The 13,510-nt window shown below is 42.9% G+C and overlaps 2 protein-coding genes across 6 annotated transcripts in view; both read left to right on the top strand.

Annotated features, from left to right (window-relative positions):
* The first annotated feature begins 9 nt into the window (after positions 1-9).
* LOC110981166 (uncharacterized) lies at positions 10-5,345 on the top strand. Of its 3 annotated transcripts, none has more exons than XM_022238478.2 (8): positions 10-139; positions 654-783; positions 1,252-1,331; positions 1,608-1,754; positions 2,229-2,305; positions 2,752-2,864; positions 4,024-4,263; positions 4,652-5,345. In XM_022238478.2, exons 2-8 carry the CDS (start codon positions 672-674, stop codon positions 4,900-4,902), a joined length of 1,020 nt encoding a protein of 339 aa, XP_022094170.2. In that variant the 5' UTR covers positions 10-139; positions 654-671; the 3' UTR covers positions 4,903-5,345. The 3 variants fall into 3 exon arrangements, with proteins under 3 accessions (XP_022094170.2, XP_022094173.2, XP_022094172.2); XM_022238481.2 differs by having other exon boundaries at positions 10-151; XM_022238480.2 differs by having other exon boundaries at positions 17-169.
* Positions 5,346-11,861: 6,516 nt separating this feature from the next.
* Positions 11,862-13,510, top strand: part of LOC110981209 (kinesin-like protein KIF27) — a 30,690-nt gene continuing 29,041 nt past the window's right edge. For all 3 annotated transcript variants that reach the window (XM_087131260.1, XM_087131261.1, XM_087131259.1), the window contains exons 1-3: positions 11,862-12,039; positions 12,427-12,586; positions 12,878-13,015. In XM_087131260.1, coding sequence (XP_086987386.1) covers positions 12,554-12,586; positions 12,878-13,015 — 171 coding nt within the window. In that variant the 5' untranslated portion in view covers positions 11,862-12,039; positions 12,427-12,553. The remainder of the gene's footprint in view (positions 12,040-12,426; positions 12,587-12,877; positions 13,016-13,510) is intronic.

Here is a 13,510-nt window from a genome sequence, read left to right as displayed (position 1 = left end):
CACAGACGTAGACATTTTATAAACGTTTCGTTGAACATCGGCCATCGTACATTTTCATCTAGTTTCAACGTACACGTTGCCGAGCAGTTCGTCAATATATAAAAATAACGCCTAACGTTTCACCGACTATAAAGACAAGGTAAAGCTAGAGGTAAAAACAACGTTGAGAGTGAGTACTTGTTTAACAACAAACAACCAGAGGCCTGTAAAAGCATGTGAAACTTTACCGTTTAACAATGTTTCTTACTATATAACGTGTTTAACGCGCTTGCCCAATTTCCGGACCAGCTGGCGCGTGACTGAGCCCAAGGCCGTTTTCCAATACTCAACTCCGTCTCAGGCTTCGTTCCCAAAACGAATCCCCGATTGTGGGCCTGAAGCATTGAAATTACATTGTATATGTGATTGCCGAGTTTATGGTAACAGAGTACCTTCTTCAGGGCAAGCAGATTCAGTTTGCCCTGAAGAAGGTACTCAGTTACCAAAAGTTCGGCAATCACATATTTCAGAGCACTGATTTGATATTATATTCTTGTCACTGTAACTGATATAATTTGGTTATTGATCGATTTTCAAAGTCTTATCAAGATTATTTCACTGGTTCACTATTACCCTGATTCCTATTTTACTGTTCATAACTGAAATCATTTCAGACACGTTGACCTTGGACCATGAGCCTAGGTAAGAGTGATTCTATCGCTGCCATGGCATCGTTGGTTAGTTATGGAGGAGGAGACTCAGACCCTGACTCTGATGATGATAATGAAACTAAGACAGGCCAAGGTACCAGTCTCAGCAATATCATCGCTTATATTGTCATCGTTGCATTCAAATTTTTCACAATCTTTCTTCTTAAGTGCTCCGTTATTATTTCCCAAGGACTTTTCACTACACCTTTCTCTCTCTTATTATTCCAGTTTTCAGGATAAATTTTAAAGGAATTGGCCTTTTCATGAAATTCATCTTAATTTTTTTTTATCATGGTTGTTTCAAAGCCATTCCAGAGCTCCAAGTGGTTACAGTTTAACAAATTAGCTCCCAGTGCAGCCTCAATTTCTTCCAAATTCAGGTTAATTTTGTACAGTTTTAACAGAGTATTTGGCAGAATTAATGATTCTGCGGTCAGTGATGAAGCTAAAGCCAAAGATGAAGCCAAGATGTGGAAGGTTTCCTGCCAATTTTAAAACTCTATTTCATATATATGCACTCTGAGGTTTCTGAACTGCTTGTCTTTGTTTGGTATATGTGAAGGCCTTGTAGAAGGGGAAGAGGCTGCCGACGTGGATATCATCAGTGACGACGAAATGCCGCAAGTCCAGGGATTGGCTAAGGTGAGTTGTCACAGAAGCCAGGTAATTCTAATACACTGCTTTCACAGGGAAACCACGTTGGAATGCATTCCCAGAATGTCTCATATTCAGTGTACATGTAATCGATGGGGCGGTGCCAGACTATTTTGGGCTCGCACCTCACTTTTATTTTTTTGAAACTCTCGTTCAATTCAATATGGCGAACTTTTGATTAAGGCCAAGACCCAGATGAGTGGTCTTAAGATGGACCCAACAGCTGTGAAGACTTCTTGTTTTCACCCTTTGATGTGCCTGCAGGTTGCGGATGACACCTATTTGAATGCCTCAACCAATTCAGTGTCAGCTGTGGCATTTTCAGAAAGTATCCGCCGTTCCTGTAGCACAGACGAAGGAGACGTGAAACTACCTCCGGAGCCAACAGGAAGATGCTCCAAACATCTCCAGGTAATCACCCCAGGACCCCAGTTTGACTGTTTCGAGTGGCGTTGAAGAACAAGCCTCCTAAGGGGGATCCATGGAGCATTCTATGGGCCTGATTCTTTCACATGGACCTAGATATCAATCAGTAATCCATCCCTGGTTCACTGACACCAAAACCCACCTTATGGATGGGGCGAACCAGCATTGGGACCACTGCTTGAGATCCAGATGCATGTGAAACAGATAGGTCCTTTATTATGGCAGGTTAAGGTTATGGCAGAGAGGCCACATTTATTTGCAGTTTATGATGGGACGAAGTCAGCATGCATGTGCCAAGTGGCAGATGGGAACTTGAGATTGGAATCCATTTTGGTTCCAAAATCTGCATGTATGAAATGATCAATCATCTGCTTCTTGGACAACTGGTCTACGGAATGACCGTCTCATCGTCATAGTTTCCCCAAATGATACTCTGTTAATGTTTCCCGTACCTTGCAGGATAAAATTGCCAATTTCTACAAGAAACGCTTTAACCTGAACCAAATACAGACCCGTAAAGACTTCCGAAATCCCAGGTAAGCTGCGGCGAATCAGTATTAGGAGACTGAGAGACAAAAACAGGGAAGGGCCAAGCGTATTGTCATGCTCAAGCCTGCTTGTCACCCCTTGACAGGGTTTCCCCTGCCCATTCAAGTGTGAGATAGGCCACCTCACTGCTATTAATGAACACCTTGGGCTTTTCTGTTGAGTTTTACCACCTCACACTTAAAACAGATAAACGTGGAAGGAAAAAATGCAAAATAGTTTAGATATTTTGAAATGGATAAGTTTGGAATCATTCAGCTTGATAAAGAGGGACACAGAATTCAAGATCAATTCATCTAAGGGGGGAAATTCAGAGTAAAAGAAAACACTCATTTCCCAAGGGGAAACCCTGCCTGTTGATGCTGTGATTTCATTCTGGTAACTGAAATGCCGCTTGAACAATGACAAGATTTTTTTCTCTGCTTCCCAACGTCAGTATTTATGAGAAGTTGATAAGCTACCTTCGCATTGACGAGCTGGGCAGCAACTACCCCACAGATGTGTTTAATCCCCACGGTTGGGATGAGAGTTCCTACTACGAAGCCCTGTGTAAGTGCTGGAACCGACTTGGATGAAACCGCAGTGCGACCACATGCGCGTGTACAAACTAGCATTGGCACATTCAGAACCTTGTGTGATTTCTTGAAAAACTTCATTAAAACCAGAAAATTCATTATCTTAGCACCATGTGAAATTTAATGCATGGCGTTTTTGCACATACGTATACAGTCGAACCCTGTTAAGAGGTCTTTCAGACTTTGTAGAGTGCCTTGTTGTAACAGGAACCTTGTGTTATCTGGAATGAAACAATGAACATCAATGGATAGGGGCTTTAAAAATTCCTTGTTATAAGCTGTATGCTGTATTTACAGTGCGGTACTTAACGAGGTTCAACTGTATGTATTTATAACACGCCTACCACCTTTGACCAATTCTGGCTTCGTAGTTGTGGGAACAACACACTTGTTGAATGACAGTTATTGTGAAGACAAAATCATTGTGGGAACAGTGAACAAATTGAAAGGTGAATGGTCTACCAATCATATTTTTCGTAACCTTACCTTTGTGGATTTACCGTTCAATGACCATGTTCATAGACCTTGCTCCCGCCTAACCAGATCCTCTTCGAGTGATCCCTGTTCACCACTCCTTAGGTTGTATTGTGCTATTGGGGTGTGATCCCTGGCTACATGGTGTTTTAGGTTTCATGGCTTCTGGCTAGCGCCCCCCTGAACAGAGATATTGACAAATGGGAAGAGTCACCAACGTAGGGCTGAATAGCTCAGTTGGTAGAGCACTGGTACGGTGTTCCAGAGGTTTCAGGTTCAAATCCCGCTCCAGTCAATTTCTTTGTTCATCTTTATAATCAGTTCAGTATTTGACCGTGAATTGGTACTGGAAAAGTACCTGATTATAGAACTGTGCAGAGTTGCCGTGGACACTTTTTGTCTAGGCAAGGAGGGAGGAAAGACCCTCTGTGGGAAACCCCAGCGTGACCCCAGCATGACCCCAGCAAGTCCTGGGGTCGACCTGTCGTAACCAGTGCACTACAAGCCAGGGGGCTGTTGGTTCGAGTCCCGCCCGAGTGAACCTGGGCAGTTTTTCCAAAACGTCAGCGCAGAGAAGAGAATGGAAAAAAAAAACCACATGCCAAAATTGAAATTTAGCTCATCTGTAACGATCAACACGTTGCCCTTGCCATCCGCAGCGAAGGTGCAGAAGGAAGACATGGCCAAGAGGGAGAAAGAGAAGAAGGAACGCACCAAGGTGGAGTTCAAGATGGGCATGGTCAAGAAGACCACTCCAGTTCCTGCCATCTCTACTGTCACGACCTCTACAGGTGCCGCTACGACAGCGTCAAGTAACGCCGCTTCCCAACCTGCTACTACCTCAGCTGTACCCTTGCTATCAATAACGACCAGCCACTCGGCACCATCAGCTACATCAGGTATTCATGACTAGGGTTTTTTCAAACCATAAAAAAAGTGAAAAAAACGGCAAGAAATAGCATTAAACATGGCCAAATGCTAGGAATACTAACTCGGGTGTTATTTGGAAATCAAATGTATCTAACTACAACGTCATATTTTGTTACACTCTGCGACACTGCCACAGAGAGGCGTTATCATATTGAGTGTCTTTTTACTGTTATTTGCATTATAATGTCACGTTTTGTTTCTGACAAGATACATAGCTAGATGTATGCCCGTTCAAACCTGTTAGACAGGCCGATTTCTCCTTGACAGTATCAGCAAAAGAGTTCTTACTTTCCACTGGCCATGTTGTAAAAATCCTCCTCCCTGTGATTGTACCGATTTGTATCAATCCATCCGCAGATGAACCAGAACGGAAGCGCAAGTCAAAATGGGGCGTGGTCCCCCAGGACTCCATCAGGCCTCTACTGCCACTCCCTACTCCCATCCAGTCGTTCCCGATTGCCATGGTAACCAGGCCTCAAGTCAACATGATGAGTGCCTTAGTGACCAACCCCGTCTCCTTGCCTCCCATGATGCCCGCATCGTCGGTCGCCAAGACGACCGTCATCCCCTCTGTAGGTGTGTTGAAAAAACCAAAGATGGAGAAGTGATAGTGCATCGCCTTGTAGCAAAAGACATTAAAGCGGAGACTGTCTGGTATCACGCCTCCTCTAACCATCAATTTGCATGATCCTGTATCTTGTCAACTAATGAGGATGATATCACAGAATGATGGTCCGTCACCTGGCCAGGTTTTTAGGTAGCCTTTGAAAAACCTGGTGTCCATTTTTCTCCTCAAGTTCAAAAGCAGTGTCTGAGTTGGAGAAGTTGTAAGCTTTCATGAATTCCCCCAAAGGTTGTTCAATATAGCCCACAGGGTACCTGAAAGTTCGCCAGATGGGAAATCTGTGATCATTTTGTCAGGGCAATGATATCAACGTCAGCGCAGCGTGCAGTTTTGGTTAGTTTTTGTTTCTGTCAAGTTAAGTTCACTGCAAGAAAGGACCATGTTTCTATTTGTTGTGTAGTAAAATGATCAAAGTATTTGATTGTACGTTGGTTTGATTGTACTCGCCTCATTTTTTTGGTGTCTACTGATGAAATACCTCCTGCTCTATATGAGACAAGTTCAAGCGACAACTAGAGTTACCCGTAGTTTGACCAACGTCTCTCTTGACCATGTACGGATGATCCATTTGGAACTAGGACCTGGGGCAGTATTACATCGCAGGTTATCAATAGTCTGTTTGATATTGAAGTTCAAAGGGTGGTGATATCAATGTAATGAGTGAATTTGGTATTCAGTTCAGCCCCAAATTAAGCTTGTCAGAGGTTATCTGGATACATCAGTACGCCCCAGTGGTGTATTCGGGGGTGGGGGGTGGAATTGCCTCCCCCAACGGATATTTGAGTAAGGCTCTTGACAATTTTCTCTCCCCGAACATGTTGAATAAGCCCGGAGCTGCATTCACTATATACCCAGCAAGAAATGAGACCGAGGGGTACCCCCCAACATGTCCAATCCCTATACACATTCCAGACTATTGTTACTTCACACATCCCCCAAGATGTCTGAAAGGAATTCCCCAGATTCCTGCGAGACAATGACCAACACAAAGCAGGGGGGTTCTCTCCGTCTCATACCTTGCTGCATATGATTCACTATGGAAATTCCCCCCCCCCCCGACACACACACCCACACCATGCCAGAGCAACAGTGGCCTAATCAGTGTGGCCGTTTGTCGACTCTCATACGCTGAACATGCTCAGACTTTGTACTAATTGTGCATTTTTGAAATAACCAAAGTGGCTCATTGAGCCCAGAAATCACAAAATGCAGGAGAGACGCAACAGAAGGCAAAATGTGCACAGGGGATTTTAATAACAACTGACGTCGCTCCAGCGTGACTGTACGGAGGTTGTGCGCAGCAACAAACTGCTTTGGTAATGGAAAGATTGCACAAAAGATCCACTCATGTCTTTGGAGCAACAGCTCTGAAAATGACTGCCAGACGCAACCTCTGTATGGAGTACGTGTACAGTTGTTCCAAGGTGAAAGGCCAATTGGCTGAAACCTGAAGGCAAATAGATGGAGTTATGGCTGAGTGACTTGTGTGGACCACTAATGCCTACAAAAGGGCACTGATACATGCCTTATACACGCACATAGCACACACGAACTCTCTTAGTTGCTCCCCGTTCATTCAAATTCAATTTTATTTGGTCTATGTTGTATAAAAGCGGATAAGTGTGTTCCATCGGCAATCCACTTTAAAATGTTTCTTTAAAAACACCAACGAAGACATTCAAGCTACATAATCACAAGTAATTCGCAATAAGATAAGAAAAACCTAAAACAGAATTAAACTAATTACGGTAGATTCTCATAATTAAAAGACCAAATTAAATAAAAAATGGAAAACAATAACAATTATAACAATCAATGCACTTATTACCATGCGTTTCCCGCTTAACTGCGGAATTATACGGTTGAAGTGAGCTGGGAACAAATCTTACTCTTATTCTGTTGACAAAGTGAGCCAAATATGAACATGTTGAATTGAAAGTTAAAGCACTTTGTTATACACAAACTCATAAAATAAATGCAACATTGTCCGATTGACATAAAACTCTCTCATTTTCCGAAGGAACTACTTACGTTGGTTTGGTTAGCCCTCTTACACATCGGTTAAGTGTTTCTTGTCTACCACACAGATACCTTAAGTGATTGGATTATGTGCCTTAGTACTACGCCGAGAGTAAAAAATCAGTTTCTTCGTTTTTGTATAGTTATCCCATGAAATGTTGCCCGTTTTCAAAGGATTTGCATCAGCATTTGAGAAACAGTACTAGGCCTACCTGCTGATGTATGTGGCGGGGTGGGTGTGTTTGCGCTAACCTTACATACCTAGTGTGGACATGTGAACAAAAGATGTCCACGTGATGCAGGAAAGGAAGACGTTCTGTGGACTTACACGTCCACAGGACGTTTCTCCTTCCCTGAAAAAGTTTAGAGGCATTTTGGGGTTGGGGTCATCTGTCGTAAAAGGAAAAGGAATAGGCCTAGTCAAGGAAACCTTGTACACAAAAAAAACCAGCTGAAAATCGTGTTCCCAGTTCAAGAAAAATTAGTATTTTCACTGAATTTTCTGAACTGCACGAAAAGAAAGGAACGTCCATAGTAGGTATGTAAGGTTGTGTGTGTGAGTGTGTGTGTTCTTTAAGAATTGAAAAGTGGAAAACAAGATTCACCCTTCCCTCCGATCGAAGAACAGGATGAGAACTCACCCTCTCACATTAAATGCCATGATTTTGCTTTAGGGAGTTTTACCTTTAGATTTCTCTGAAGAGATTCCCTTGGTTTTCCTCATTTCCTCGGAAAATGGTCGATGTCTAGGTGTAATTTCGTGCCCTGATTATTAATATTATGCCATTTGTGCAAACAATCAGAGATAGTAAACATGGGCATAGTCCTTGTCATGAGCACAATGCAAGAGAAATCCCTTTCTACCAGGATGTTTTCCGAATGTGCATTCCGTTTTTTATTCATCGTGGTATCTTGCACAACACGACCGACCAACGATGTAACAAATGTTAAAAAGCAGTTCGGCGGTCTATAAATATCGGGTCGAAACATTGCCTATGTTATAAAGTTTCACACACGGCCCCTTATAATTTAATCGACAGCCCTACCTAATCGCCAAAGCTTGTGATTGCCATATACATGTAGTTTATTTCATAACTCCTAATGTGGTGATTTTGTATCCCCATCCCGGTTTTATTTATTGAACATAGAATTTGTTCTACATGGTTTTAAAGTCATACGTGACAATGTCCTCTGCACTCTGTCACCGTTGGATTAGTCTTGGCCCAAGACGTCAGTGATAGATTGTTGTTTTATTTTTGTTGAAGGGCGCACTAATTGTGAGTCGTTGGGGGCGCACTGTGCACTGTGCACGGTGTCCGCTATCAAGCACTACGTCTTGAAACCAAGACTACCAAGACTACCATTAGATCCGCAGAGAAATGAGGAAAAGGTTAGGCTTTGACCCTGGGGGGGGGGGGCTTTCTGTCTTTCAGTAACAAGCCACATGAAATAGCTTTAGGCTTATATCCTACTCTGCTATAGCTGGCAATATACCAGGCAAGATATGGACGGAGGGAGTACCCCCCCCTTACCTGTCCAATCCCTATACACACTCTAGACTATTGTTACCTAACACATCCCCCCTAGAAGTCTGTGAAGAATTCCTGAGATTCCGATCAAACAATGACCAACACAAAGGCGGGGGGGGGGGTGTTCCCTCCCTCCCACATCTCGTTTCCAACTTGAAAGGGCTTGCAAGGCATGAAGCCGTGTGCCTGGAGGCCGGGCTACAACGCTTCAGAGCGACCCAACCGACAGCCTTTACCGAAGTCGTTTCTGGGTCACCGCTGGTGTTACTTTCCACACCTACAAGTGTTTCAAAGCACTGAAAGGTGTTACAAGTAACACCAAATTACACCAAAATCTTTAACACCAGTGCAAAGTGTTGGTGCAGTCCTCTGATAACACGTAGGGTGTTAAATTTAAAACCCCATGTTTTGCAGTGTAATATGTAATTTTTTAAAATAACAATTTATGATGTTTGTTTAATGCATTTAAATGTCAGCAGTAGTTAAAGCTTAATCAAACATCCATGACATGTCACAGTTTAAGAACGTTTAAAAATGTCAGTATAATATTTGTGTATTTTTTTAAGATCAACTACAGCTTTACAAGTAATTATGCCAACATCATTTTAACATGGAACCATCGATAAGATGCTATTACTATGATGTTCTAAAAATGTCGAATCTTGTGAAATATATCTATTAAATCAGCGAGTTTTAAATATCAATAGGTGATGCTCAAGTGAATTGAGCATCAATTAAGTTTACTTAAGTAAACTTAAGTTTATGTTCTGGTTTGAAAATGTTATCAACACCGGTACATCACATTTCCTTGATATTTTGATATATCCTTGATATATTGGCTACAGCAATACAAGTATATTGAATTCACACCATTCAAGCATTTCAGTACCACTATTATAACCTTGTGAAATACCGTGAGCCGTAAAAGGTTTCCTAAACAGAATCATAATGCCAAAATTAATATTTGTGTTTTCATTTTCGATCACCTGAAGACCAATTCTATTGTGTATTTATCCCATGTCCTATAAAAAGCAAATTCCTACAGTTTTTCATCCTCCCTTGTCCATTTGTCCAAAATTCAGTTTGAGTCAGTTGAGTATCCCAGTTGGACAGGAACTGAACGAAATGAGATTGGAATGTTCACTGGAGAGTTGTTAACTACACGGTATTCACAGCGTTTGCTCCCATGAAAGTAATCCATGAATATAGGTCCGTATTTGCTGTTAAACTGACGAAGATATACCATTGGAACAGTGCATAGAAAATATGTTGCGCCAATCGCATATATAAGATAAACTGGGTGAAAGAAGATCACAGAAAATGGAGGTCCGGCGAGAATAGCCGCTGCCAGTCCCATGTTGGCTAGGCCAAACACCAATCCCGACTCTGTGGCGTAGCGCTCATCGGCGAGTGTAGAACACATGGATATCAGTGTGAAACGTGTTCCACTAGCCGCAAAGGAATGCACGAACAGGACCGAACCAGCGCCCAGAACTCCATTGGTTGAATTAAGGAGAGTCAGAGTCACTCCAGCAAGTCCCAGGGTTAATATTCCATAAACCCACAATCGATCTTTGACGATGGGAACGATTTGAGCGCTCAGGATACTGCTGGATAGAATCGCTGCACCACACAATCCAAACACGAGAGATACAGTTGATACGTCGGCTCCAAAGGCTGATTTCATCCATATTCCCAGTGATGGGTCGAGGGAGGTCCTACCTGTGTCTGCAACGAAGAAACACAGTGCTAAGATGATGATCTGTGCATCGCCAAACACTCTCCATCGCGAGGTACCGGTCTTTAATTCGGCTCTGTTTGTGGATGTGCTGTCTCCTTCAGACTGTCTCGACGAATGGAAATTGTCGGCCCGACAAGTTACCAAAATACCAAACATCAGAAGACATGACATCGGTATGAACAGGAGAAACACTCGCTGCCTCATTATGTCAAACAGTTGTCCGGTAAAGAGTCCCGCAAAATACGTGAATGAAATTTTGGCCATTGCCAAAGCCAGTATATTGCTGCATTCCTTCGACGAATTGTCATACAGGTCTTTTATCCTAGCGATTCCTATGGGTTGGAGACAGGCACTTGCTATACCCTGAAGAAGGCGCCCAACTGTGATAATCAACATGCTTGTGTTCATAACTCCATAAAGGAGACACTTAATTATCGAAATGAGTAATCCCAACGACAGAACAGCGTCAAAGCCGAACCTGTCAGCCAGCAGGCCGGCGATGGGAGAAAAACCGAATTCCAAGACGCCAGTCGAAAAGAAAATTGCACCAACTGCGGGACTCGGCTGCGCTTCAGTCTGTCCACCACTTCCATTTGACAAAACAGCCGATACGTGGTCTGGACGCGTGGACGCCCATTCCATGCCAGACAGAAGAGGAAAGATCGCTCCGTACATCGCACTTTCGAGATACAGGGCTCCAATACTTGTCCAAATTCTCAGCCATTTTTCTGCTTTTGCATTGCAGCGAGCCATGACTGCCCAATGCACAGCGTGAGTTTATAAACCAGGAACAACAGTTTGACCATGGGTCTATAGTGGTTCACCGAGGTACAGTTATGTTGTACAATAGTTGTACTATAGGGCTTGTATTTCGGTACTGAAAGGCTCTATATGAAAAATGTCGCAAGGGGGTTGCTATGGGTGTATTCAGCTATACTGGCGGAGCAAGGTCGTTTTAAGGGTGTAAAAGGAGAAACAGTGGACACTGTCGGTAATCGGTCGCTCTGGAGAATTGAAACACAAAGGGGACAGGACATACCAGACAGGGTCACGATAAGAAAAGGAAAACAACCGGGAAAACTGATAATGTTTTTCGATGTGGAGTTTTACCGTGCATATTTTTATTACATTAGACTGAAGAAAAATAAACAAATCGGTCAAATAATTTGAGAGCAAAATTCTACATTGTCTTTTCAGTTAACAACAATCTTTTGGACAAGAAGGCCATCAGCCCATTTTTTCACAAAGTGACAACTTGAAAAGTAGCCTCGTTACGAGGTCAGGGGAACTGCATTGTTGTAATTGACAAGTGTATTAAAAAACGTGTTAAAAATGCACGCACACATTTCTAAATCGAGGGCAGACCCCACAGGTGGGCGGCAGTAACGGGGGGTCATATCCACCCCCCTCCCCCTTAATAAAAAGGATCCAACTTTTACTTTGAAAAAATGAGAGAGGGTGATTTTTTTGGTTATATGAAATGCGCCCTCTACAACTATCCATAAAAGCCGCGTTTGTGCCCGCGATCCGACTTACATGCAATGGCTTGAAATAACGCACATAGGCCTACCTGTGACAGCCGTAAGCTAACGGCTTCAGCCAACTTCCCTAGTCTTGCGCGTTATTGCTTGCCGTAGCCAAGAAATGATGACATTTAGCATAATCTTTGACCCCCGCCGCCATACATTTTGTTGACAGTGAACTGATCAACCAACCCTAGCGCTAGCAGGCGGTCATTGAGGGTAGAAAAACTGGAGCTAGGCCTATTGCCAGGTCGTACTTCTCACTGTTCATCATGTCAGCAGCAACAGCCTAAAATCTAAGGAACAGGGTAGGTAGTAACATTCCTGCCTCCACCATGGTTAAGAAGTGTTTAGCCAGCTAAACCATGATAGAGGATAGGTAGCTCTGCTGAGTCTAGCGTTAGTATTCCTCTTTTTCCATGTTGGATGGGATCGTCATACCATGGAGGTAGAAATTCTACCTCCATGGTCATACTAACGTTAGCAGAGAATATATCGAAGCAATTACTTAACTGCTTAAAAACCCAATTTTTCAGATCAGTTTCCTCATTTGCATGGCCTGGGGACCGGGGTATCTGGATTGGCCTATGGAGCTCTTTCTCTTTCCAGTAGGCTTAGGCCTAATTAATTTTCCATCTGTCCTCAATTCTGATGCAGTGTTTTTGCTGATGTTTCATTTTATTCAATTGCTGCAGGTTGAAATGTGGGAAGATTGACTTGACAGTGTTTTATACTAGACTTGGTCAAGTTTAGAGTAAGACATCATGACCTTTGGCCTCCTCATGACGTAACTGAGAACGTGTGACTGTCTTTACCATAACCATGCAAGAAGTGCCGGTGCGTGTTGCCGTCAGGGTACGTATAGATTGTAAATGCCTCAACATGCCCTATAAGAGATCAAATTTTTAAACTGTTTATTGATTGTGCTGAAACATGCAAAAATACATTCATTTTAGCATGGCCCATAAGCAGCGAACTTAACGCATTCGCATGTAATCATACCATTTGTGACTGGGTTTGTCAACATAAGTTGTTAAAAGAAGGTGATTTTTTGTAGTGATTTTATTTGAATGGTAAACTGCGCTCCTTGTTTTCATGAAGTATTGCTGATTTGTTTTCTTTGCTTGTGTCCATCGATGCCTGTAGGTGCGTCCATTCCTTCCGCAAGAGAAGTTACATCATCACGAGTCCTGTGTGCGTGTGGTTCCCAAGACCAACCAGGTTGTCGTTGGAAGGGACCGTGCGTTCACGTTTGATCACGTTCTGTCATCCAAGACCAATCAGGTGTGCACGTTATCCTAGCAATCCTCAGTGGTGTCTTACGTTCGGTCAGTGTTACATTTTGAAGAGTCTACCTTGTCACAATTACTTTTTTCATGACTTATTGCTCAAACTCTGTTTCAGCGTTGATTACAGAAAGAATTTCATAAATTTAACATCCCTGATTTCTCCTCGCCATCGCATATCACCAATCGGAAAGGCATAGCACACCCTGAAAAGTCAAATTCAGCAAGGAAAGATCAAAGCATTTGCCAAGAAATCACACAGTATTTTCCAGACCAGTCTCCTGGGTTTGTGCCAAGTCATGTCCAGGCCTGGAACTCCTTAGATACATCATGCTGAATGGTACCGTTACCCTTATGATTACTACCTTATTTCCAGCTTAGATGCAAATCTTTCAAGTCCACACACTAAATTCCTCTGCATGATCATTTACTAATCATTCGTATGCCATACTCTGACTGTGACAAGTTCCTGGAGACTTGTTCCTCATGCCTG

Source organism: Acanthaster planci, linkage group LG21 (genome assembly GCF_054643075.1).
Source record: "Acanthaster planci isolate LZ-2023a linkage group LG21, COTS_SCS, whole genome shotgun sequence".
Classification (NCBI taxonomy): domain Eukaryota; kingdom Metazoa; phylum Echinodermata; class Asteroidea; order Valvatida; family Acanthasteridae; genus Acanthaster; species Acanthaster planci.
The sequence above is the reverse complement of the archived record's forward strand: the minus strand, read 5'-3'. Positions and strand labels throughout refer to the sequence as shown.

What these genes read in the sequence shown, in the direction of transcription:
- LOC110981166 (XM_022238478.2), top strand. Translation starts at nt 672, where the DNA reads ATGAGCCTAGGTAAGAGTGATTCTATCGCTGCCATGGCATCGTTGGTT. An exon ending in TGAAACTAAGACAGGCCAAG is followed by an intron (nt 784 to 1,251) that starts GTACCAGTCTCA and finishes GTATATGTGAAG; the next exon opens with GCCTTGTAGAAGGGGAAGAG. An exon ending in AAGTCCAGGGATTGGCTAAG is followed by an intron (nt 1,332 to 1,607) that starts GTGAGTTGTCAC and finishes ATGTGCCTGCAG; the next exon opens with GTTGCGGATGACACCTATTT.